Source organism: Molothrus ater, chromosome 8, assembly GCF_012460135.2.
Source record: "Molothrus ater isolate BHLD 08-10-18 breed brown headed cowbird chromosome 8, BPBGC_Mater_1.1, whole genome shotgun sequence".
NCBI lineage: Eukaryota > Metazoa > Chordata > Aves > Passeriformes > Icteridae > Molothrus > Molothrus ater.
Genome location: NC_050485.2, coordinates 28075880 through 28101165, shown reverse-complemented (window position 1 = coordinate 28101165; position 25286 = coordinate 28075880). Strand labels below are relative to the sequence as shown.

Below are 25286 nucleotides of genomic sequence, written 5' to 3'. Positions count from 1 at the left end.
ATCATGGGCATTTACAAGGTCCTTGATTGAAGGAGAATTTCTTAGCACAGGGCACAGAGCTTCTGTGGTTTAAAGGGGTTGGCTGAGGACAGGTCCCTGCAAGGGTCTTGTGAAAAAACCCTTGGGGAGATTCCTGGTGGTAACTGAGAGGAGATTTTACCACAGATTCTGTTTTGAAGGCATCTGGGAGACAACTGGCTTATGTGGGTCAGTGTTCCTCCTCAGATAATCTCAGGGTGAACAGTGGGAGAATTGATTATTAAAATTAGCATTTTTATATTGACTTACTTCAGAAGGAAATATAATTCATTTTACTGCATGGAATACTCATGCAGCCTCTGTAAAGGATGCAGAGGGGAACTGTGATGAGTTTGTTGCCAGAATCCCCACGTGGGATGCTGTTTGGGTAGCTGAGAGGCCTGATAGACATTTGAGTGCTATTATGGGAAACCACCACTCATCAGTAAGCCAGAATTTCCATGCTGTCTGGAAAAAGCAATTGTTTCTTCTGCTAACTTCAGCAACTTGCTTTCATGTAGCCTTGAGGATCCTTCAGGATTTGCACTGAATAATTTGACACTTCTGTGTATTCATTGTTGTGTGTAAGGTTTTGATGCTGGTCTTGATGATCCCTGTGGGTCCTTTCCACCTCAGACTATTCTGTGATATTTTTTAAAGATAGAGACATCAAGTGATGTGTATGAGATGGCTGCTCAGAGTATGCTGAGGAGCTCTTGAATTTCTAATTACCTCTGTCCTATGTTAGAAAAATATCACTCTTTTGAAATAGTGAATGATCCTCTTGTGTATGTCAGGTGTGTTGAAGGCATAATGAAATTTTTTTTTTTGGCCACTTACAAAGCTTATAAATAGTTTCTACATGACAGAGACTTAGAGATGTTGAGTGTGAGAAGCAAATGTTTCTGATCTTCCAGCCCTTCAGCAAGGAGTTTCACAGGGTGAGTTGATTATCTTGACCCTCAGTAAGTTGGTTGTGGAACCAAGTGCAGAGAACCTTTGTGGATGTGATGAAGATCCAGAAGGGCATTCCCAGAACATCAGATAAGAGAGTCTGGATTCACTGTCTCTTTATCACCCAATTTTTATGACGATCTGTCTTGTGAAAAATTACTCTGTACTAATGTAGAAATATGGCAGAATTAATTCACTTTGTGCCTCTCCCCTTTGGCTTGCTAACCACTAATCAGCAATCCATCTGTTAACAATCATGTGGAGTAATGCAGGAATGCAGGTTTTGATTCAAAGACTGGCTTGGCTCAGTCAACATTTGTTTGATCATCATCTGTTTCTTAGCATGTCTTAGTTTGCTGCATACTTCATTGCAAGGTTAGTGCCTTTCATTACTGAAAATACTTCTAAAACTCCCTATTGCTTTTTCTGTTTGAGCTTAAAACAACACCTGACCATATTCAGTTAAGAAGCTGTTCTTGACTCATCTTTGAAAGGATTATAATTTTCCTTAAGCAAATATAAACGTAATAATTTTGTCAGGTGCTTTTGTTCCTGCTAAGTATAGATGATGCTCTAGAAGGTGCTTTTATTCACCTGCCAAGTGATCAAAGGCAAACATGTGTGGACAGACATGGCAGAAGCTCCTCCTTGCTGCTGTTTTAGAGAATGACAAACTCTTCTGAAGAGGCTCTGGTGCTTTTGTGGTGAGAAGAGCATCAGTGGAGCTGCTGCAGTGTCCCTGGGCTGCAGAGCTGGGTTAGCACTGAAGTGTTCACAGTTTCTAGCTGGCAAACTGAGGAAGCTCTCAGGCTCCTGGTGGCTCCAAAGCAAGAGTTGGATATCCCAAGGTTCCTGTTCATGCCACATTCATGCTTTGTCACTGAGAAACTCTGGAAATTATGCACTAAAGCTATAAACTGTCAGAACCTGTGGTGAAATCCCCAGTGTCCAGATAAGGATATAACCCCTACATAAACACATCCTAATTTTATCTCTCAATTACTATCAAAGGCTTGGAAAACTGGATCCACCAAACACATTTCTTTTAGTAGCAAAACCATCACATTTACACTGTTTTATTTTGTCTGTGTTGGAGAAGGTTATCTTTTTTCAGATAGGATCAAGCAGTTGCTGGTGTTAAATATTTCACTTAATACTGAACCATTCATATGCATAAATCTTTGTAGGGCTGAGGCCTTAGGCCCTGATCTTGTATGCTGTTCTGTGGGGAATTAATTGCAGTATCAAAGCTTGAGCTAGAGAAGAGGCATGGGAGAAGGATAGGAAACAGCAGGAAAAATAGAGAGAAGATAAATATGCTTGCACTTGTGTTCTGAAACTTTGAAATAATTGCGATTTTTTTTCCATGCTGTATTTTTAAAGGTCATTATTTCCTCACCTTTCTACACGTTTGGGTGTGTGGCACAAAGCTTTTTATTTTCATTTGTAAATAACATAGGAGCTGTCTCTCATTGATTTCAAGTTACAGTAGTTAATATTTTGGCTTATTGCCTGGCACTTGTATCTCTAAATCTTTGCATTTCATTCTTTTAGCTGCATTAGCTCTATCCATAGGTTATGTATACCTAAAAATATGAACATATTTCATCCTGGGTGCACTGGTCAGCCCACTGTGCTCTCCTGTGGGTGTAGAGCCACACCTCACTTCTGCCAAAGGAGCTGCTGCACTGCCAGGGTCCCTTCTGCATCTGCTGTTGTCAGCAGCAGATGAATTGTAAGGGGAAAATGATAATACTTTTATGGAAAATGTGAGAAAACATTTCAAAACTGTGGCAAAAAGCTACCAAGTTAAAGATTATTTTTTTCTACCTTGTTTTAAAAATAGGTACTCTGGATATCTATAGACAGCACAAATAGTTTTAAGACAAATTGGCACACTGTAGGAGTGATACAGATAAATTTGCAGGAAGAAAGAGCTTTAAAATGCTTCTTCAGATCTGATTTGAATGGCAGTAGTAGGAGCTAGCTGCAGTCTAGGATTTTCCCTTAGGCTTTCTCATACATGTGTAGGCAAGCAGCTCACTAGTATCTCTTCATGGGAGTGCCTCCTTCCAGGATTTCCTGGAATTCCTGAAGATCCCTGTCAGATACCTGTGGCTTATGACTGCAGTAATATCTTTATCAGTCCCTGGCAGCTGGGAGGTTTGATTTCCCTCTCAGGCACTGCTTGGTCACCTTACCTGATAGGATTCTTACAGATTTGAGATTCAAGAACTGAGTCTACAGATAAGCAAAATGACACTGCATTTTTCACCCCTTCTTTTAAATAGATATTTCAGTACCTCCTCAGTCTCCACTGTGCTGGGCTTTTACAAAAGAGGAATTCCTTGGAGACTCTATGGGCTACAGACAGACAGGCTTTACAAACCAGAGGTTACAGGCTCTTATCTCTGAAAGAAACACAAAAGATGGGAGAAAATGACTTCTCTCTTTACAATAGAGCATGGAGAAGAAGTGATAAGGCAGATTCCATTCTTGAACTTGATTCTCTGGTGTCCCCAGCATCTTTCAGCTCAGAAAACATTTTTTCCCAGCTTGTCATCCTGTGCACAGTGCCCACCTGCCTCCCTCTGGCCTGACCCAAGCCAGGGGCTGCCCAGCTGCATTAACAGGCAGCTGCTTGGCAGCATCAAACACTGAGGGAATTTTGTTTTTAAACCTTCAAGTGTTGAACTGCAAATCCTTTAAATTAGTTAAGCAATCAGAGCCTGTAGGCACACATTGTGTGGTGGTGGGGAGTGGGGCTGTGGCTGATCCCCATCCCCAGTGGGCACAGCTGTGAGCAGCACTGACAGCAATGAGCCATGGAGTGCCCAGGGACACTGAGCAACACCAAAGGAGCAGAGGGCACACAGGGGCAGTGCATCAGCATGAGGGGATAAAAGGTTGGGCTGAAGAACAAGAAGGGCAGATGCTTGCAGCCTGCTGAAGTGTTGTGGTGCTGCTCTGTATGGGTTGATGCTTTCTGACATTGTATGGTGACACTCTGTGTATTGTGGCCATCTCAGCTGTGACATGGGCTGTGACAGCAGTCTCCAAAGCCATGTCAGGTAACACAGACATGAAGGGCAGAGAGTTGTGTGCAGAAAGCTTTGGTTGCATTTACTGCTGTGGCAATCTCAAGCACAGTCCTTTACTTTGATTACTGAAAGCAGAGTGAGGAAATTTTATAACAGGCAAAGAACTTGGAGTAGTTTCACACAATTACATCTCTGCTTTATTTTTTTTTTTTTTTTGTCCTTAATAGTTCAGTCTCCAGCCAAGAAAACAGAGTAGCTGAAAATCAGCATTTCAGAGAACATGCTGCCTGTGTCAGGCCACTCCTGAGATATAAATGAAAAATCTGTGACATTCTGAGAATCCCCTTGCCCATGCTGCAGTGAGCACAGCCTGTTCTCAGTGCTGTGCAACACAGCCACAGGTTGTGGAGCTAACAGTCACAGAGATTCTGTATCCTGGCTAAAGCTTGAAGTTACACATTCTACAACATGGCTAGGGTTGACTCAGCATGGCTTCAGGTTTATTTGTGGAGGTATCCATGCAAATGGAAAAATGATTAAAATTCACTTTTAAAAGACCAGTAGCCCATATCATCATCTTTAAATTTAAGGGAAGCTTTTTTTTTTTTTATTGCAGTTTAGAGTAGAGCTGAACTAAAAATAATTTGGTGTGACTCCACCTTGCAGCATTCCCACAGCAAGGTGGTTCCCAGAAGCTTTTCTGACTTCCAGTTAAAAGCCAAGGTACTTCCTGGCTTGCAGCAGATACATGGAGTCTTGCCAGCAAGAATCTGCAGCTAGCAATCCCTTAGCTGGAGCCTTTGGTTTCCTAACAGTTCTGTGTTCAGGGAGGGAATAATAAATATAGAAGGCTGCAGTATTTATTGTCATTGTTTTCTTTATTTCTTTATTCAACTGCTTACTCTTCAGCTCGTTGCTGGAATTTCCATTTCAGGAAGGTTTGTTGCGAATACTGAGGTCTAATTTCTAGCTGATGCAACAAAAAATAATTGTTTTTAAACCCTCAGACAATGATCTGCTGTAAAGAAAACACCCCAACAGAACAGTTTTCAACTTTGCACAGCAAATTAAGTCTTTAATTTTGCTCAGAAAATGCCTTTGGTTTCTCGTATGAACATTGAGTTGTGGTCTTTTCTGTCTCTTTTTGTTTTTAATTATTTCTTTGCAGGTCTGGGATTATTTTGAGATGTTTAGATAAAATGCAGTAACAAGTACTCTCAAGCTGTTGGAGTTGCTTTGAATTTACATCCATATAGTGCAGTTGCAAAATGTAATGAAATCAACATTGCTTGATTCACAAGGAAACATAAGGAATGACAAAAATAATGGTGATGTTAGCACAAAGCAACACTCCAGTGACAAAGACTGTTTTCCTCACAGCTGAAGGTGCTATTGATTTTTCTCTGTTCTTTTTATTTTGTCCTGACTTAAATTATGTAATCCAGACTCCCCAGTTGTCCCAGTCAGCGTATGTGTTACTCTGGGTAAATTGGATATTTAATGGGACATTGATTTGTCTTATTTGAAGCCTAAATGAGTTTAAGAAAGCATTAATTATTCATTGATTATTCATTTAAGCTGGTCTTGAGTAGAAGTCTCAACCTAGCTTGTCTTGAAAAGTTCTTCTTTGTGTATCTCTGACCAGAGATTTTATTCATTAATAAAACAAAAAAAAGTCTTCAGGCAGTGCCCAGCACAAAAGCACCCATGCACCTTGTCATGCTGGTTGGGCTGAACTGGGCTGTGACAGCTTTGTGTGGAGACAGGTTTCAGTTCACATCCTTGAACTGGAGCTGGCCAATACTTAACCTGAGTTTGTGCTCCACACCCGTGCTGTGAGTGGGCACTTCATGCTCTGAAGACAATTGTGAGCCTGGTGCCGAGGCAAGAAGGTGACTGGCTGTCCTGGGTGCTTGTGTGACTCTCTCCATCCCTGCAAACCTTGTCATGGGATTTATTCTCACACTAGGTTCAGGTTAACAGTGCTGTTGCACCTGGTTTACAGTCCCCTGGCACTGAAGACACAGAGAAACTAAAATATTCAGATAACTTAATTTTAATTTTAGGTCCCAGGCTCAGTGACTTAGCTGAAGGTAACTGTATGGCTTTATTCCTTTAGGGTTGGGGGATATCATCATAGAGCCCAGATACCTGTTGTGGGGCAGGGGTTGGAATCTGGGTTATCCAGATTCTAAATCCGTGTCCTGTCACTGATTATACTGTCTGGGGTCTGTTGTAATTGTCTTAGACACGATCTAGAGTTGCCTTATTACATCATGTGCAGTCTGTGATGCCTGGGAAGATCCCTGCAGTTGTGGTGGGGAGGGTTGGTGCAGGCAGAGCCTGAAATATGGACTCAAGGTGTGAAATCCCTGCAAGGAGAGGAACCCAGGTCCTGACTCTGACCTTTTCAGACCCAGAGCAGCTTAAAACTGACATGTCCAGTGAGCTGACTGGACTTCAGTCAGAAACATACCAATAAACTGCTTGTAAAGGTATTTCTCTTTGTTTTTTCTTTAATTCCCTGTTGTGTCCTCACTGGTAGCTATGAAAGGTCACCTCTGCCACTGAACAGCCTTGTGTGTGTTGCGTGCATCCAAAGGAAAAAGCTTACAAGCAATTCCTTACAGGAGGGTGAAAGTCAATTATTCAATTTTGACCTACAATGCTAAATGGAGGCCAGTAAGACAAGCACCATAATTAGCTTCACTTAAGAGATCAGTCTGGAAATAGCAACTAACAGTATTTGTATTCATTTAAATGGCTTTAAAGGCAGAACTGGAAAGAAGCTGCATCATTGGACTAGCCTTGAAAATTGTTATTTACTCTCCTGTAAAGAGCAGAGGCTTGTGTTTCAGATCAATACCGAAGATCTGGAACCTGGTGTGCAGAATGTCAGAGTGTCCTACACATGTGAGGTGGAATAAGGAGAATATTGCAGGTACAGATTTCACATTGCACCATATAAATCTTAGGGAGCATTTTCCCAAATTCTTTATCAATTTCTTGTGAGCAACTTTAAAAGTCCACACTGTTAACTTCAGCTTTCATCAGGTCCATCTCAGGTTGTCTGAATCTGAGAGGGAATTTTGCTCATAATAATTTAATTAGTTAACAGTCTTCCCTGTGTTTGTCTTTTAATCATTCTTTCTTTCCTTCTTTCTTTATTTCCTTCTTTCCTATATATTTCCTTGGTTGCTAGTGAATAGTTTAGTTTGTAAGAGTAATAACTTCCACTCCAGGAACAGTATTGCATTGCAGACTATTAGATGAGGTTCACTCAAGGTAAGGCATTCAGTGAGCTTTTACTTCACTGGAGCTGCTAATTGAAATACTGGTTGGCATTACCAGCTGAATTCTGTTCTCCAGGATGGGCTGAATAACTGCTCAGGGGAAATAATTTAAGTGAGGCTACCAGAAAAAGAGGTATTAAAAACATTGAGCTTGAGTAGAAGAATTCAACCATTTTCTTTGAAATTTGGGGTTGGAGATATGAGTGGTGTTAGGAAGAAGAGCATAACTGTTACCATATTAGGCTGGCTGGACTTATAACAGAAATTGCTTAGAATATTTTTTATTCTCTATTCTTGATGCTTTTACTCCTCTAATCACATATTCAACTTTTATTTTTAATCTTGTATTTATGTAATGCAAAATGATAGCAGCATTTCTTCAGTAAGGCATTTATAAGGGAGAATGATATAAAAAGACTTCATGGAGTGATGGAGCTTTTCCCCTAGAAATCCACTGAAGAAGGGGAGGAATCTGGTGCAGTAAATCTGAGCAAGATGTCTGTCATATTGCTGCATAAGCAGTAACCTGAAAAACAGCATAGTCCTGGCTGGGGTGGTGCCAGGAACTGATCAGGAAAGGAAAAGATCTCGAGAAAATTCTGAAGATATTTTCCAGTGACAGTGAGAGTGATGTATCAGCACTCAGTCCTTTGCAGGCCAGGGAAAGTAGGGCAGGAGTGGTATAAAGACAGAGGCGTGGGCAGAGGTGTGTTTTCTCTGAAATGTTCTGATGAGGAGCACCACTAGTTTGAGAACAATATTACAAGGAGAAAGGCTTCCTACTGCTAGAATGGGATGTGGGAGGGAGAATTGAAGGAACATGGGTTTGTTTGGGAACATTCTGGGTAATACTTTCCACTTCAAACAGTTCACTTGAGATGAAATCTTGCTCCAGCTTACACCCGTGCACTTCTGTTAGGGCCCCAAGCTGCCACATCTGAAGAGAAAGTTAAACATGTTTTACAGAAGCCAAATGTGGAGCAATTAAACTTTTATTACAACAATGAAATCCACAAACTTTTCCTGTTCCTATGCAAGCTCTGCTCTGGGTGGTTAGGTGATTACCATTGCCTGGAATTGTGTCTCCCTGACAATATTGCAAATACGTGGGTAGTTTCTGCCTATTCATAGTATCTCTAATTTGCATGCAGAGAGTAATTTCTGCTAGAATTGATGGGAGTAGAGACAAATAATATTGGCTTCTTTTCTCTTCAGGAGTGCTTTCCCTGCATTAGGTATCTGCTGTAGCAAAGAGGAGATGTTTGTAGTTTATTTTTAGTGTAGCCATTTGCATACAGACTATCTGGTTCATCTGGTTTCCCAGAACTTGATTTGGAATTGCTTTCCTTACATCCTTTTTGCTTGTGTTATATAGTTTCTTGGATTAAATTAGTTTGTACTTTCCTTGTGTGCTCATCCAATGGTTTGTACACATTCATGTTCTTGGAAAGAAAATGGCAGGCATTCTGAAACACTTTGTGGCACTGACACTGTGGGGGGAGTTTTTCCTCATCTTTCTGTAGCAGCCTCAATGCAAAGGAGCAGTAGCTGATGTGAATGTCTTAAACTACTGGTTTATGAAAAGACTATATTTAAATAAAACGGTGGTAATTTTTTAGATGAGCATAAAATGTGACCAGATACATGGTGTAAAGTGTCTGAGAACACAGAGTTTTGTATAGGAGAAAACACTCTTTTTGTTTGGGTTGAAATATTTTTTGTTTGTTTGCTTTACAGTGGCCCATCCTCAGGAGCCCCACCACCCCTCTGAGAAGCCAGTCATCCACTGCCACAAATGTGGGGAGCCCTGTAAAGGTGAAGTGCTTCGAGTTCAGGCCAGACACTTCCACATCAAATGCTTCACCTGCAAAGGTAAAACCTGGACATTCATCTGTTGGAATTGACTCCATTTGTGCAAATGTGCCCTGGACCACTGATGGGAGGTTGTGCTTCCTGCCACCAACCCATTAAAAATATTCTCTTTGCTCAGTAGCTGAAGGATTTGAAGGTGGGAAGGGTAAAGATACTTAGGATACTTAGGAACATTCTGTCTTTTTGTAGTTTTGGTCTAAGTGTTTTTTCAAGAATCTGGAATTGTTTGTTTTTGGTTTTTTTTTACCTCTTGATAGCAATGACTGTCTTTCATTAAGGATAGTTATGAAAATTAAGGTCCTTTGTACTCAATTGACTGCTGAAAGTACCTGCTTTCAAAAAACCCACCAGAAAGGTTCTGCAAAGGTGCTCTAAGGCTTTGTGCCATGGAGCTGCCTTGGGAGTGGGGATAGTGCTTCCCATCCCACAGAAGGAGGACCTGAGGGGCTCTTGGCACCTCCAGCTCATGCCACTGAGCCCTCTGTGACCACAACAAAGACTCACTGTGTTTTTTTACAAAACAGAGGTTTAATGAAGCGTTAAATAATTGTAAAACTATGCTTTGAGAATTCATTGCCTTTGAAGATGGGTGCCATGGAGCAGGAGGCAACCCTGGCTCCTTCATGGAGTTTCTGTTTAATGAGCAACAATGTAAAGTTGGCTGAATTGAGTAACCACAAAACGTGGGATGAAAGCTGAGAATAAGGAGAAATACCCAGGTCCATGTGCAACCACTGTGTGCCACAGTCAGTCCCAGCTCAGCACAGGGTAGATACAGCACAAGAAGGGATTCAGGCTCCAGGTAAATGTGGCAGAGCTGCTGGCAAACATGGAGAAAGGTGCTGGAATAAATCAGAGTCACTGGGCAACTAAAAGACAGCAGCGGAACCAATACCACATAGTTTTTCACTTCTATTAAACCCCAGTTATCTTTTCTGAAAGTCCATATCTAGCTTGTATACTGCAGATTCAGACTTTGAATAGTGTCTCCAGCCCAGTTCCTGAGTTTCAGTTATATTTTTCATGTTCCAAATGTGGGTGGAATACTTGTGTGGTTGCTCTGTTCTTCCGCTTCCTGAATATATGGAATATAGCAGAAAATAGAACTAGTTGTTTTCCTGTGTTACTAAAGGTTTTCTTTAAAAGGTCACTTGAATTATTTGTATGCTGAAAAATCAGTATCTAGAATCTAAGAAATTGTTTATTAACTGTGGTTTTTAGTTAGATACAGCTTGATAACTTAAAAAAATGCTTACCTTTCACCTAGATATTAACATATTTTACCTGTGCCAATCTGGAGTGGCATCAGCCCATCCTAGAGGGCACCGTGGAGCTCTGTCTGCCCTATTTCTGGAATGCTTGGGGAAAAGCATATCTCTCTCTCTCCATTACAGCTGCTGTATTTCAAGCAGTACTTGATGCCGTATAATCCCTGAGCAGTTCAAAACCAGCAGCTATTTGTTTATTTTCTTGTTCCTGTCCATAGTGAGTAGTGGTCTCAATTTACAGAAGATACTGGATTAGGATATTTTCAGCATCAGGCCACCTGGGACCCCTTGAGTCACAAGGGAGAATGGTAATTCAGGCCAGGCATCAGAGTCCTTAGGACCTCCTGATAGAGAAGGGGGCAGATGGAGCAGGGCTTTGGAATTGTTGTCCTGATGAATGCACCACGTTAATCTTGCTTTTTTTAGGAGGGGTGAGGTCTATTTTCTTCTTTCACTTGTGTTTTAGTTACTTACTCATAAGCTGCTTTTGTGCGTTGACTATTCTGTTGCAAGACTGGATTTACTAGTATACTTTTTTTGGTTTTGTTCTTTCCTTCCCTAGAGGAATGTCTCAACTTATTGTAGCTTCTGTTTATGATGACAGTTTAAGATTCTGTAATAATATTGACCTTATGAGTGCTTGCATGAAGATCACCAGAGAAAGGAGAGCTATAGAAATAATTCTTGCTGGGGGAAATGAAACTATGATTTGTACCATTAGCTTGTTAAGGAAATGGAGGAAAGTAAATCCTGTTTGAACTGAGAAGGGCCAGAGCTGAATGTTAGAGACTTTTCTCATGCTGTTCATTCAGTCTGTGCCTTATTAGTTGGGTTTGTTGTCTGAGTGTTATCTTTTTAGAGTTCATTTGTCTTCACAGGGAGAAAGGAAAGGGCTGTGAATGGGAGGTTGCTCCAAGTCCCGTTTTGAATGTTTTACCTGAGCTGCAGATCTTGTTTATTGTTATTTGAGTGCAGTTTTTGTTTAAGCCACGTAGTTATTTACTCACATTGCACGTTGTCTGACCATATGGTTTATACAAGTGGGACACAGCTGTTCAAGTAAGTGGTTTTCTTCCCTCTTAGTCTGATGGGTTTTTAATATGACATGACTGCAACTCTACAGGAGGTGGACTTAGACCCCTCTCAGCTTATAAAGTATGTTGTTAGGCAGCAAAACCAACAGATACTGGGACCAGGATGTATCAGCTGCATCCACAGGTGGCTTGGTTATCTTTTCTTTTTTGTATACTAAACTTTGCTCTAGAGACTGCATCTCCCATCTATAGCATGAAAGACTTGAACAAGCTCACACTTGTCTGTTTTCATACCTGCTGAAAGTGTTTAAACTTTTACCCACAGATTTAGAAGATGTGGGAAAAATCCATTTCTTGATAAGGCTGTCATAGAGTCACAGAGTTTGTGTGTGATGTTCTTTGCTCTGTATGTGATTCCTTTTTATTATTGCCATCTACGCTCTCAACTTTGTTTTTGCATCATACTGTTAAATGTATTGGATGTGCTTGTAGTGCTGCTTCCCCAGGTTGTGTCAGAGGCTCTTAGGCACTCCATGACTGCTTGGCATGCCTGTCAGTGGTGGCAGTGGCACTGCAGGAGCACGGTGACTTTCCTCTCCATGAGCATCAGCCAGCTCAGGACAGGCTCGTGCGTCACGTAACGTGAGCAGACAGCCGCCCTCCCCAGGAGCTCTGTCCATCTCTGGGGTCTTTCTAAGAACAGAGGATCTGCTTCCTGCCAAAGATGACCAGTAAAACCTGCAGTGACTGACGTGTTCCCATAGCCCCAGATAAGATGGAGCTGGCTGGGGCTGTGCCTTGGAGAGCCCTGTGTCTCCAGCTGCTGGAGATCAGGATCCTGTCTGCCCTGCTGCTTCTATTTGTGGCTCCCGACAAGAGCTGATAGGAAAACAAAAAAGCTGAAAATGGTGTGGCTGTCCCCAGGAAGGGGAGCTCTGCCATCCTCCTGATAGGCAAAGAATTTCAGGCAGGCAGCAGCTGACTGGGAGCTGGAGTTAACTGGGAATGATGGACAGAGGAGGGATAAGAGACATTTAGGAGTGCAGCTCCAGGAACAGCATTCAGAGCAGTTGGCTTTGGCTGTTTCATGACAAAGTCCCTTACCTTGCCAGGGAATAACTCTGGTTTGTGTTACAAATGCAAATTTAATAGGATTCTGCATTACCTCCTGGTGTAATAAATAAGCTTTAAGGTCTGTTTTAGCACGAGTACATTACTCTTACCAATCCAAATTGTTAATCTTTACGAGGCAATGGACGCAGCAGGCTGAGAGGAGGGAAGGTTAGATGAGGAGGTTGAGCTGGAGACATCATTGGGTTTGTCTGAAATAAACATTACCATTAACAAGAATTAATTAGCGGCTTATGAAGAAGTAAAAGTTTTTCTTGTAAGCATCTATGTACATGAATAACTTTTCTGGAAAAACTAAGACTACTCACTGCAATGCTGTTCCATATGTAAATGTGTGTGGGATCAGGCCCTAAATTACAATGTGCATGAGCAGAGATTTTAATATCTCAATTTAAATTGTGATCTGATACAAATGATAATTTTCTGCCATTGTCAGTTGATTACAGTTCACTTTACCCTATTGCATGTACTAGCAGAGGAAACTTGGAGGCTAGCAAAATTGCTATAATAAGGCTTTATTATTAAGCCTGTGATTCATCTTTTGGGTTAGAGGGAAAAGCTGGTGTCAGTACACTGTATTGCTTAACAGAAAAAGCTTTAAGCTTTCATACTAACAATGTAAAAGTTTACATAGCTTGATTTTGGTGCATGTAGAGATTGGTTGAATTATCTTAGCAAGATAGTGTAGTGTTTGTGGTAGGAGTGTTTCAAATAGTAGATTTGTGATGTCATATATGAATAGTAAAACTTAGATTTTTTTATAGAAATGTAGACTAAACAAAAATTTAATCTCATAATTAAGCAATCCTGCCATAAGAATATGGATGGTGTCCTTAAGTTTTTTAGTCCTCACTATCACAGAATCCTGGAATGGTTTGGGGTGGGAGGGACTTTAAAATCATGTCATTCCAGCCCCTCTGCCATGGGCCAGGTTGCCAAATCACTAGAACAGGTTGCTCAAAGCCCTGTCCAGCCTGGCCTTGAACACTTCCAGGAATGGGATATCTGCAATTATGTGGAATAAAGGTCAGGTTGAAAATGTTTTACTGTGTATCAATGTTTCACATGCTGTAGTGATATCAAATATCAAGAGGCAATTACCTGCTAATAATCTTGCTAATTATAAGGCAAAGCCACGTCTTGGCATCCAGGAAGCATTCCACAAACCCAGAGTATTCCACAGGAAAAAAACAAAACATTAAGCTTCTATTACAACATTGTTACAAATCAGCATAAAGCAGTTTCTTAATTGTGAAATAAATGTGGTAATTTTCCTCTCTTCAGTTAGATGTCTCTCAAGCTTAACTTGCAGAATCCCCTGTGGTATGTTTGGGTTCCAGGCACAGGTCTGGGTTTTTCATGTGATGACTTTTCAAGGCTCCATCATCTGCAGTTCAGTGAGCCTGACAGGGAGGGAGGAGGCTTCCTAAGTTTGGGTTTTGGGATGCTCTGTAATCCTTTGACTTTGAACTGGATCTTCCTCCCTTGAAGAACTGGGAAGAAGTCAGGGTCATGTAAGCAGACACTATATCAACAGGTTGGAATGTGTTTTAAATCATTAGTTCTTTGACCTTTGATCTGTCATCAGATTGCTTCAGCGGCAGCAGGAGGAGGCTGCAAACAGGCTGCTGGGCAGTGCTATAAATAGTTCAGTGTCAGGGAAAGTTTAAATATGAGGCCATTCTTGTAGTAGATGTCCAGTGCAGTGTTTGAAAAGATCTCTGCATTTTCACAAATTCTTCTGGAACAGAAACTGATGTGTGGATGTGATAACACACATGTGGGTAGAACGTGCTCCTTCCTGAGCATCATGAAATTATATGAGGTCACTTGAATCTGTGAATCACCAAGATCCAGGTGGAAATGGGAATCTGTTCTTTCAGGGAAGCTAACAGAGGTTAAAGTTTCTCCCATGCCAGGGAATGGAGTTCAGATGTGAATTCATGCATTCAGGTAGCTTGATGTGAAATCAAACTCAGTGAAGCTGTGAGACTAATTGCCATTTCTGCATTTACATATCTTAGCTGCTGTGTCTTGAAGACTGCTCTTCTTGCAGGGTTCTTCTGGCATTTAACTGCGGGTTCAGTTTCTTCCCATTCTGAGGTGGAACCTTACTTTTCTGTTGGGGTTAGAATACTATTAATGACAAGTGATTGATACCAATCTTAGTTTTGGGCTTGAGGTCTCTTCAGAGACCAAACATTTGACAGGAAATGAAATTAATTGCACTACTTGGCTGATACTGATGAATGCTGACAGATGCCATGTCAGATTTTAAAAAGCTACAGGATCCCTTTGGAAGTAGAGGAGCAGCAGGATGATTAACAGGTGCCTGATGAGCAGGGCAGAGCATCCTTACAAATATACAGAAAGTTTCTTGGCTTTGTGGTCAGTGCATCCTTCATTTGCTTGGCTTGGATGAGGTTTGGCTTTGTTCTATCCTTAAACTCCTGGTTTGCTTATTTAAAATCTTTTTAGAGAGATGTTTCCTCTAGATGGTTACAGTCAAGCCATCCGAGGCTAAACTTTGACATTTTTCCACTGATTGCCTTTTCTTCAAGGTTCACTTCCCACAGACCTGTAAATGACTTTGATCTCCACCTCGTGCTTAGTTTAATGTGAAAGGTGTTTTAAATGGTTGAGTGATTCCTGCCATTGTTTCCATCCTGGCGCACAAACCACTGATTTTTCAGTGGGGAAGCTGTCACATTGCTGCACCACAGACAGCTGCTGTTTGCTTGCTGTTGTGCTAGAAAGACTGAAACTGTGCAAGTCAGGTGCAGACAGGAACAGCTCCCAGCGCAGCATTATTTGTGTCTCCAGTGCTGGAGGACTGAAGGCAGGGTCATGGCATGGGAAGCTGATCACGTTAAAACTGAGCTCATCTGAGGCTCAGAATTCACTTTTGGTTTCAGCTGAGTGAATGCTTGCGTTGAATGCCCAGGGGCTGCAGTCAGGTGCCCCACTGAGGGCTGCCTGTGACACGGTGACAGCGGCACTCAGGGTGCTGCAGGCAGGGAGCTTGAAGTGGAGCATCAGGGATCTTCATGGGAAGAGAGAAAGGCCTGACTGGAGGCTAGAGGATGCTTCCCAAGGGGGATCTCAGACCAGTTTAGGAGAAGAAGGAAGAAATACAATCTAGTCTTTTGCTCAGGAAGTGTTTTAGCTGCTAAACCTTTCCTCTACCCAATGCCAAGCATCATAAAAGCAGATTTTAAGGTCACCTGTGTTTGTTCCATGTTCATGTACTTTGACTTCCCAGCAAGTTTCTTGTGTCAGTCTGCTGAAATGAGAAGAGATTCCAGAACCACTGGGAATGCTGGACATCAAATAGCTTCAATCAAAATGCATCTCTCATCAGTGTATGACAGAAAAAAATCTCCAGTGACAGGAGTGTGACAAATGGTCACTGGGATCTCTGTTAGAGCTTTTGCAAACTGCTGCATTTCTTACTGGTGCCTTGCAATCTCCCTGCCAGGGTAGTGCTGCAGCACAGCATCTGAGATTTACTGTTCCTGTGTGCTTTTCTGATGATGCTTGGATGTAGATTCATTCTTTAAATGAATAACATCAGCAAGAAGAGTGTTGGTAAGAGGAGTAAAAGGCAGAAGAAGACTTGGTTAATTTGAAATGCAGAAACTTTAAAAAGAACTTGGACCTTGCTTTCATCAATGTGGGATTTGTTAAACTCTTATGTGGAAGAAAAAAACCCGATTTTCTCTGTGTATTTTTTTGGATGTAGGTGATAAACTGAAACATTTCCAAATTCCTTTCTACCTTCAAACAAGAGATCCATTATGTCCTAAGAATAACTGTTGTATGACTATTTCCCTGCTTGAAAACAGCACCATTATTCCATGAAGCTGAAAAATACAAGAAGGAAATAAAATCCCAACAGGAAATTGAATTTGCACCTTATTTAATGCACAGTAACAAAGTAGATCATTAGAATTTTCTTAATGAATAGCATTCACTTCTGCAGACTGAGAGCCCAGATTCACAGACTCTCCTTGTGTGGTTTTTTTCCTTCAGTGCTGAAACAATTTTTACTCAACATCAACATGAAATTCAACTCTCGCTCACAGTAAGGCTATGGAGATCCTAAATAATGCTCAGTAGGATCAAATCCTACTTTTGTTCTCTTTGGAAAACTCTGATCTCTTCATTTTTGTCATCACCATTAAAACTTGGAAGTGACTCACCTAAGGAATGGTCCAGGTCCCTGGATCCACAGGCAGCTGGATTGCTCCTGACCACCCCAGATATTTCCATGACAGACCCTGGAGCTTTGGGAGCTCTCAGCAGCCCTGGCCATATCTCCAGCCTTTTTGTGCTCCAGGGATGCAAAATAGGAGCTCCAGAGAGTAGCTGAAGACAGAAAAAGCTGGTGGGTGGTGTTTTCCTTAGCGTGGGAGGTAGAACGGTATTCCAGCTTATTCCATTCACAAGAGAGGCAGGATGGTTTGTTTGGAATATGAAATTCTTTGATATACAGAGAGAAAAGCTGAGTTCTTCCAAGAGCTTTTGAAGACAATGGTTTCTTCTTTCATTTAAAGAAAAATGCTGGCTTTTTTTTGTCTCTATGCTTGTGGTACCTTAGGGAACAGAAATGCTCCCCAGAGTCTCCTGTTTCAGAAGGAGGGTTTTGGTTATGAAAAACAGAATTTCTCCCATCATACTGAGCAGGAAGGATCTTGGGGAAATGTTTTTCTTCTGTAGAACTATTTCTGTGTGATGGATATTTACAGAATACCTCTTGCTTTTTGCCTTCTCAAACACGATTTGTGCTCCACAAAGTAATTCTTTCATTTTTCCCATCAGTATAGGAAAAAAGTAGTTTCATCTTTACAGTTAACTGCCATCATTTAGGTATAATTTTTTCTTTGGTGACATGCTATGTGTGCCACAGCAGTTGCATAGATCACACCATCAGAATGAACTGTACATATGTTGAGTTCACAGCTGATTTCTCTTCCCTGCCTCTGCTGCTTGAGGCATGAACGGTGGTGGGCATATGGGCTTTCTTTTTAATAAAAGTCAATTGCAATTCCTCCCTTCTTTTTGTGGTTTTTCTGCAGCGACCATAAATATGTGTGCTAAGGCAGTATGTGTCAGCTTGAGGGGATACATTGTCAGAGCCAGGACTTCTGCACAGTTGCAAAAAGAAGAAAAAAGAGCTGTTCAAATCCCCTCCCTGTTACACACCACACTGTACATGGAGTGTGGTACAGCCTTGTTTGTCCTTTCTGATTTCATCTCTGACTCAAAGTGAAAGCAGCCGGCTGGAGTCGCATTTTTCCAGCCATGGCCGTTAACAGCCTGGGTGACCCTTGTTTTTCCCATGTAGCTTAAAGCTGTGATTAGTGATAGGGACACATGTGCCAAATTGACTGCAAAAATCCCTTGTTATGTGGGGTAGCCAGGGCTTGTTTCTAATTCCTGCAGATTGGTGTGTGCTTCCTGCTGTGTGTGTGCCAGGGACGAGGGATCTGCTGGGGGCTCCCATCGCGGGCGCCTCTGCTTGGGCCTGCATCCGTGGCTGGCCAGGGTGGGAGGATTCAACTCAGACATTCTGAGTTATTTGCAAAATGAGTTAGAGATTGGGTAGAAAGAAGACTTCATTAGGAAAAGGGCAGTAGAAAGAGATTCTTTTTGACAATAGCAATTGCTGTCTGTAAAAGACTTGTGAAATATTTAGCTCCCCGTTTTCGTGATAGGCTTGAATCCCTGGGGGTAGAGCCTGATAACTGTGTGTGCATGAACCCTTTCCTTCCAATTCCGTAGTAGTTTTTGCAAACAATGATCTGCCACCTCTTCGTGATGCTGAAGCTGGGTTTTCAGAAGAAGCTAGAACAGAGGTGGTATTCAGAGTTACTTTTGATCATCCCAGCTTATTAGAGCCTTGCCTAGGCAGGTAGAGGGGGCCACAGTGACCAAATAAGTTCTTCAAAAAGTGACTCTGGTAGAACTGGGGATCATAGCAAAGAGCCAGAGAGTTCATACATGCAGCTCCTGAGGCAGACCCAGCTGCACACTGAGCACCTTCAGCTTGAGGCTAAAAAATAGATATACTTGGATGTTAAAGCTACAAGGTAAATTGTAGGATTTAAATAATCACACAGACACGTGAGTACTCCATAGCACTTCATGAAGTTTAGCAGCTTCCAAAGCATCTTTTAAACATTAAAGCAGAATTCTCCATTTCTACATTATTTAATGGTAAGGATCTGCCCAAAGTAACTTAGAGAAGCAAACCTATTGTAAGTAGGTTTTCCACTGGACCTCCAGTGGAAAATTGTGGTGTAGAGGTTACCTGTACATTCTGCCTAACAAGATATTTTACTCTTAATTTGAAAATAATATTTTAAACAAAATGGAGATCAGTAGAAGAAAAAGAAGGACTGAAAATATTTGAATATTTGGGTGGTTTTTTTTTTTTCTGGATGTTTACCTAAAAAACAGCTTGGAACCTTTTGCAGCATTTTAACAGAGCCTTAACAGTAGTTCTTTGTAATTCTCCTCAGTCACTGATAATTGAGTTTTGGCTGCTTGTGGATTTAATGCCACCATGAAATGTAATTTGTTTGCACATGGAATATTATCACTGTCTATGCAGAAATGTGAAACTGGAAAAATGCTGGTCCTGATACTGCTTTCCTTCTAAGCTGCATTTTAGTTCTGTTTATTGTTGTTCTATTAATTGTTGTTACAGTAGCAGTCATTAGACCTCCAGAGCTGGGCAAGAGACAAAGAAAACTTGCAATTCCTGCCCCAAATGCCTTGCAATTTTAATTTTCAAGGCAGGTAATTAGTAAGATACTAGCCCATTATAACAGCACTGAGGATGAATGTTGGGTACAATATTGTGGTTAGGACTTGTGGCAGAAAGAGAAATTGAACCCTAATCTTTCTGTATTTCATATTTTATTTTTTCAAGGACTGTGTAACTGCAAGGACCTAGTGTACTGCTTATTTATTTTTCCTTAATACTCAGAATCTCTGATATTGAATATTTCTGATATTTGATCTGAAGATACTTGAATCTTATGAAGGGGGATGAGATGGCATTCCTTGGAGAGTTAGGTTAACATACTAGATTGCTGTGAAGAGTGGTTTCTCTTACTGAATTACACAGATACAGCAATATACAGAGGAGCAGGAGGAGTGCCAGAAACCAAAGTGCCTGGGAGGAGCTGGGTATAAATTATTGGTGATACAGGGGAACACTAAATAGGTAGTTTCGAGTTCTTTGTTCAACCTAAGCTAAAGGCACAGTGTGAAATTCAATCTCCCATGGCACTTTCTCTTCATGGGGTTTGGCTGTTAGAGGTAGGATTGCTTTCTATCTCTCTGTTGACCAGAAATGCCAATGCAGGACTCTGAATATTTCCTCAAAGCAAACCAGGCACCAGGTTGTGATGTGTTCTGGTTTGAGTGAATAGGCATTTTACAGTGGAAAAACTGCCAAGTCACAGAAATCCTTGACTGGCTCTTCACCCTTTTTACTGATACAATTGAGCAGCTAACATCCTTAGCAGTGATATTTTTCTAATCTGCGTGGTTTGTTTTTTGATTCCAGTGTGTGGCTGTGACCTGGCACAAGGAGGCTTTTTTATAAAGAATGGAGAATATCTGTGCACCTTGGACTACCAGCGCATGTACGGCACCCGCTGCAACGGCTGCGGGGAGTTCGTGGAAGGAGAAGTGGTGACAGCTCTGGGGAAAACCTACCATCCAAGCTGCTTTGCCTGCACTGTCTGCAAGTAAGTCATCCCTTCAAACAAAATGGCAGGAGCCCAGTTCAAGGAAAACACAAGGAAAGGTGTTGCCATCAGACGCAAGTCTCAAGACAGATTTCTCTTGCGAACGCATTTATTTTGTTATAGAAGATCTGCTGCGGATCTGACTTTAAAAGTCTTGAAAATGCCACTCATTTGTATGGGGGACATGGCTTTTTTTATGACATGTAGTTCCCTGTTCTCAGAAAGTTACTCTCATGTCTGAAAGAATTAAGTGTCAGTCTTACACACTGAGATAATGATGTGAGTTCGGGTGATCAGCCCAGCTTGGTGGGGGAAATGAAGTGCAGCAAAATTCTGGATGCTACATTTGAGCTCTGAGGACAGTCCAACGTAAGAGCATGTCCTATGGGACTATTGGGATTCCCCCTCTTCTCAAATACTCTTTCTTGTCCCCAGTAAGAGAACCACTCTTCAGTTTTGCAGCAAGTAATAAGGAGATAGCTAAGGCTCTGTGGATCAGAGAGAGGTGGCATTTTAAACTCCTATCTCTGATAAGTAGTTGAAGTACTTTGTCCTTTAGCCTGGTACATTTTTCAAGCCCTTTTTTATTAAAAGAATTCTGCTTGTTTTCTGTTTTTAAGCAGTGTGTGAATTTACTGCATTTTGGTAATCGTATAATGTATATGTTGCAGTTTTATTTCCCAGGGACAGTGTGAAACATGACATCAATTTTCTGTACATTGATTTGCATCAATCTTTTTATGTTGAATGAACAAAAGATGAGTCTCTGAAATAGATGAATGAAATTCAGTATTGCTGCTGATTTATTTTTGGCCCACTTAGAGATGGCAGTGGAAAGGAAACCACGCCTGTTAGATTTTGTTTTGTTGAAATCAGCAGTAGATTTGCTAAGCAGTTTTGGAGTGAGGTGGGGGTCTGCACTCAGCAGTTAACACTCCTTATTAAAGATTTGGAGTTACTAAATGTTGTTCATCCTCTGATTTAGGCACCAAATAAGAGTTAACAGCAATGTCAACTTCTGCCTAACACACATTCTTAACATTTATGAGTGACTAGCTCCACATTCCTTCACCAACCTCAAGAACAGTTCTGATTCTTTGAGTTCTCTTCTGTATCATTTGCTACCCACAACATCAAGCTGAGACCATCATAAATGTAGGTGTTGTGTCTTAGCAGATTTCACTGTCTCTGCTATTCAGATAAAATATGTTTGATAATATTTTTAAAATTAAAATACAAGGCAAGTCTAACCTCTGCTCTGCTTGCATCCATGGATTGGATTCCTTCCAGTGCCTGGCTTTGCCAAGGCCACATTGCAGAAACTATTTGGCCTGAGTTTCTGTAAAATATTGATTGCGCTGGAGGAAGGCAGAAAAACTCAAGGCAGGGAGAACAGAGGAAAAATCTCTGGCATAACCTTTGCAAAAATACATTTTTCTCTTGAACTTTCCAGGCGTCCATTTCCACCAGGAGATCGGGTTACCTTTAATGGAAGGGACTGTCTGTGTCAGATGTGTGCTCAGCCGATGTCCTCCAGCCCCAGAGAGCTGTCTGCCTCCAGCAGTAAGTTGCCATCTCATTCCTGAGCCTCTCGCTTTTCCAGGCTCATCAACATTTGATTGGAACTAACATAATGCAGTCTTTTGGTGGTTTTATTTTTATTCGCATTTAGAAGAGTGAACTATGTTGAGAATTTCTGTGTTGGTTTTTTTTCTCTTCATTAAGTGCCTGTTACTACAGATGGGAAGAGACACTTAGACATTTCAATGTGAAAAAATGACTTTTCCCCAGTGACTGGATTTTTAAAAACATTTTCTTTAAATTTTGCTTTGACAGGCACCAGAAAAGTATCTAAGTGATAAATCCTGAGGTTTCAAAGTTGGTAGGGTCTATTTCTTTAATGTATGATGGTGCAAGTTTAAGTATTCAAAAGCGGATGAAGTCAGAGGAAATTAATTTTCTTCTGCTATTTAAGAATTCAATTAAATTGTCCTTTAAAAGGAGTATCTACAGGATTATGCTTCCAGTAGACTGATGCCACAATGATACTGTGATCAGAGCCTCAGGAAACCATTATAAAAGACACAGGAAGCAAATTAAAGGGAAAGATAGAGAATAAAGAAAGTTTGGGATGCAAGTTTAGCTGGCTTGCTGTTGGGTTTTAACACTTTTAAAAGGTAATTTGTAAATTACTGATATTAATCTCTGCCTCTGGTAGTTAATTTTTGTTAATCTTTGGGGGTTTCTTTCTCTGACTGCTGGATTGTACTCAGCACTCACCCAGTGTAGTTTTGTAAATCAAAATGGCTGCAGCTTTCCTTGTGACACCGGGTGGTTTTCCTTCAGGGAGAAACTGTGTATTTTCTCCTGGTACTTGGCTTTGAGATCCTGGGATTATAAAGTGCTGTGGAAAGACAAAGATGGATAATGTTTGTGCTCACTGGATGAGTCAAGTGAATCTCAGGATATCTGATTTGCCTGAGAACATGCAATCAAACCCTTAGACAAAGGGAAAATGAGAGACTTTTTTTGTTATTGTGCCTCTCTGTCTGGGAAGTAATGCTTTTCCACTATAATTGTAGATTTGCAACTGAAAATGCACAGGCCTAATCACTTAAGGAAGAATTTAGGAACCTGCAAAACGGCTTACAAGACTTAAAAGGCAACATAAAAATTTATGAGGCACTTCAGGCACCCAGAGAATCCTTCTGAGACAGAGGAATGATGTGAAAATTGATATTTAGGGGGCAAAATTGGCAAGGAACTGCAAGGCATAGGGACCTTGGACAGTACTGATATTCTTTCTGTAAGCATGCCAGAGCATAGAGGAAGCTGGATCTGGCTCTCCAGAGGTGGCACACCTGTCCAGCAGCGTGGCACTTGCCACATGCCTGACTCCAGGTGCCAGAATGCCCCTAGAAAATGTCAGGTTGGCCTTGTCTGATACTTGGCAAGCCAGGGAGCTGGATACTCACCTCCCCACAGCCATACTCTCTGCTGGGATTGCTTCTTGGCTCCCACACTTCCATAGGTAGCAAAGATTATAAAACAACATTTTGTGGGACTTGTGATGAGATTATTGGGGTTTTTAATCACAATTGTGTCCTGCTGACAAACTGGTTTGCCAGTTCACACAGCTAGAGAGCTCCTGCTCTCAGCAGCTTAGAGTGCACTACTTTGAAATCTGGAGACACCTGTCATGGTGCATCTTGTTCTTTTATAGACAAAGACTTGCAGAAATGTGTAGCATAGAGTTTCAGGTCGTTTCAGTGCAAAACTCTCCAAACAGACAAATAAAAATGAGAACAGCTTCTGTTATATGTTCAGAACTAATCAATTTTTAAAAATTCAATGAAGAATCCTCTGTCTTCAAGGATTTACCAGTTGCTGCTTTAGCTTTGTGCAAAAGTTGACTTAGATACAGAAAAATACCTTGCCAGCACAAAAAAGTTAATTTTAATTAGTGTAAAGTATTTCAGATTACTTCCAGGTTTCGCCTGCTGGCTAATACACACTTATTTTTTTTCAAAAGCTTTGCCATTTTTGAAAGGATTTTTTAAAACACAAGTTATTTTAGCAGAGTCTGTGATTCACACTATGCATCTATTTCATATCCTATACTTCTCTCAGCTTCCTGTGATTACGTTCAAGTAGATCACTAGAGGAGACTTTCCTTAAAACAAGGAAAGTTTGAGGGAATTCAGTAGATTGCAAATATATCAGGTTTGATTGCTTGGTGTAATGTGAAAGGAAGCCTTCTATCCTGGAATGTCTGCATTAATGCTGACATGGCATTTTCCAGTGTCTATTACTTCACACAAATGAAAACTTACTGACAGCTTTGCTTGGATGATTGCAAGGAAAATCAAATGTGTCTGAGTACAGGGGTTAACATCTTGAATAACATGAACCTGAATATTGTTACACTCTATTCTAGTGCATAGCAGTGAAAATCAGATGGGAAAATATGAAATAATTAATTTTCTTTTTTTTTTTAGTATTAGTTGGGTCTATAATATTTATTTACCTTATTTATATTAGTAAGATATTTCTTTCACTGCACATCTGTTACCTGAAATTATAGCTATTTTCTTGAAGAACCAATTCAGTGACTCTATTTTTATTCTAAATTTTTAAAATTCAAATGCAGTAGAGTAATCATAATTTATAATTTAATCAATCCTATTCCTTGGCTACTGCTAGAAATACACAGTGCACTAAGTTTGGGATCTTCATTCATTCAGCAGGAAATCCAATAACAAATACCTGTAAATCACTTTGCAGACAAATGAAATGAGTGGTGTTTGGTTTTGTTATTGCTTTATTTCATATGACAGCTTGATAAATGCCATGTGAACTATAAAGCAAAGTGACTGGGACAGATGTAGAGCAGCACAGAGACAGGACCAATAGATAACACTGACTAGAAGTGAGGTGTTGATGCCTTGGATAGTTCAGGGCTTTCAAGATTCTGTCAAAAGACATGAAAATTTTTTCTTTGGGGCCCAGTAAAGGAGTAATGCAATAACATATCCCAGTAATTGCTATTTATTTTTTAAGCAGTGCCCAGGTTTTCTGTTTGGTATCATGATTGCCTGATTTGTCCTGTCTTTAGTTCTTTGTACTCTCTGTTGTGTTCTGGCTGCATGGTAACACACTGTGTTTAAGGTCCACGTTGTCTCTCCAGAAAACCAGTTGTGCAGACACCTGTTATTTCTAAATTTTGGGCAAAACTGTAACTGTGCAGCTGCATAACATGCCTTCCTTTGGGGCATTTATCAGGGAATTCTCCCCAAGGCAGCTGGTAAATGAACTGATGCAGGCTTTGAAAATAAAAGTCTCCAGTTTAGTCAGACCTTAATTTTTAAAAAGTACCACAATGGCTTCTATTTTTTTCTGGAATGCACCTGAG

General features: G+C 40.9%; 1 protein-coding gene across 2 annotated transcripts in view; it reads left to right on the top strand.

Moving 5' to 3' along the window:
* ABLIM1 (actin binding LIM protein 1) overlaps positions 1-25286 on the top strand; it is a 190098-nt gene that overhangs the window by 81593 nt on the left and 83219 nt on the right. For both annotated transcript variants that reach the window (XM_054515522.1, XM_054515521.1), the window contains exons 2-4: positions 9044-9178; positions 20191-20374; positions 21828-21937. In XM_054515522.1, the coding sequence (XP_054371497.1) occupies positions 9044-9178; positions 20191-20374; positions 21828-21937 (429 nt within the window). The remainder of the gene's footprint in view (positions 1-9043; positions 9179-20190; positions 20375-21827; positions 21938-25286) is intronic.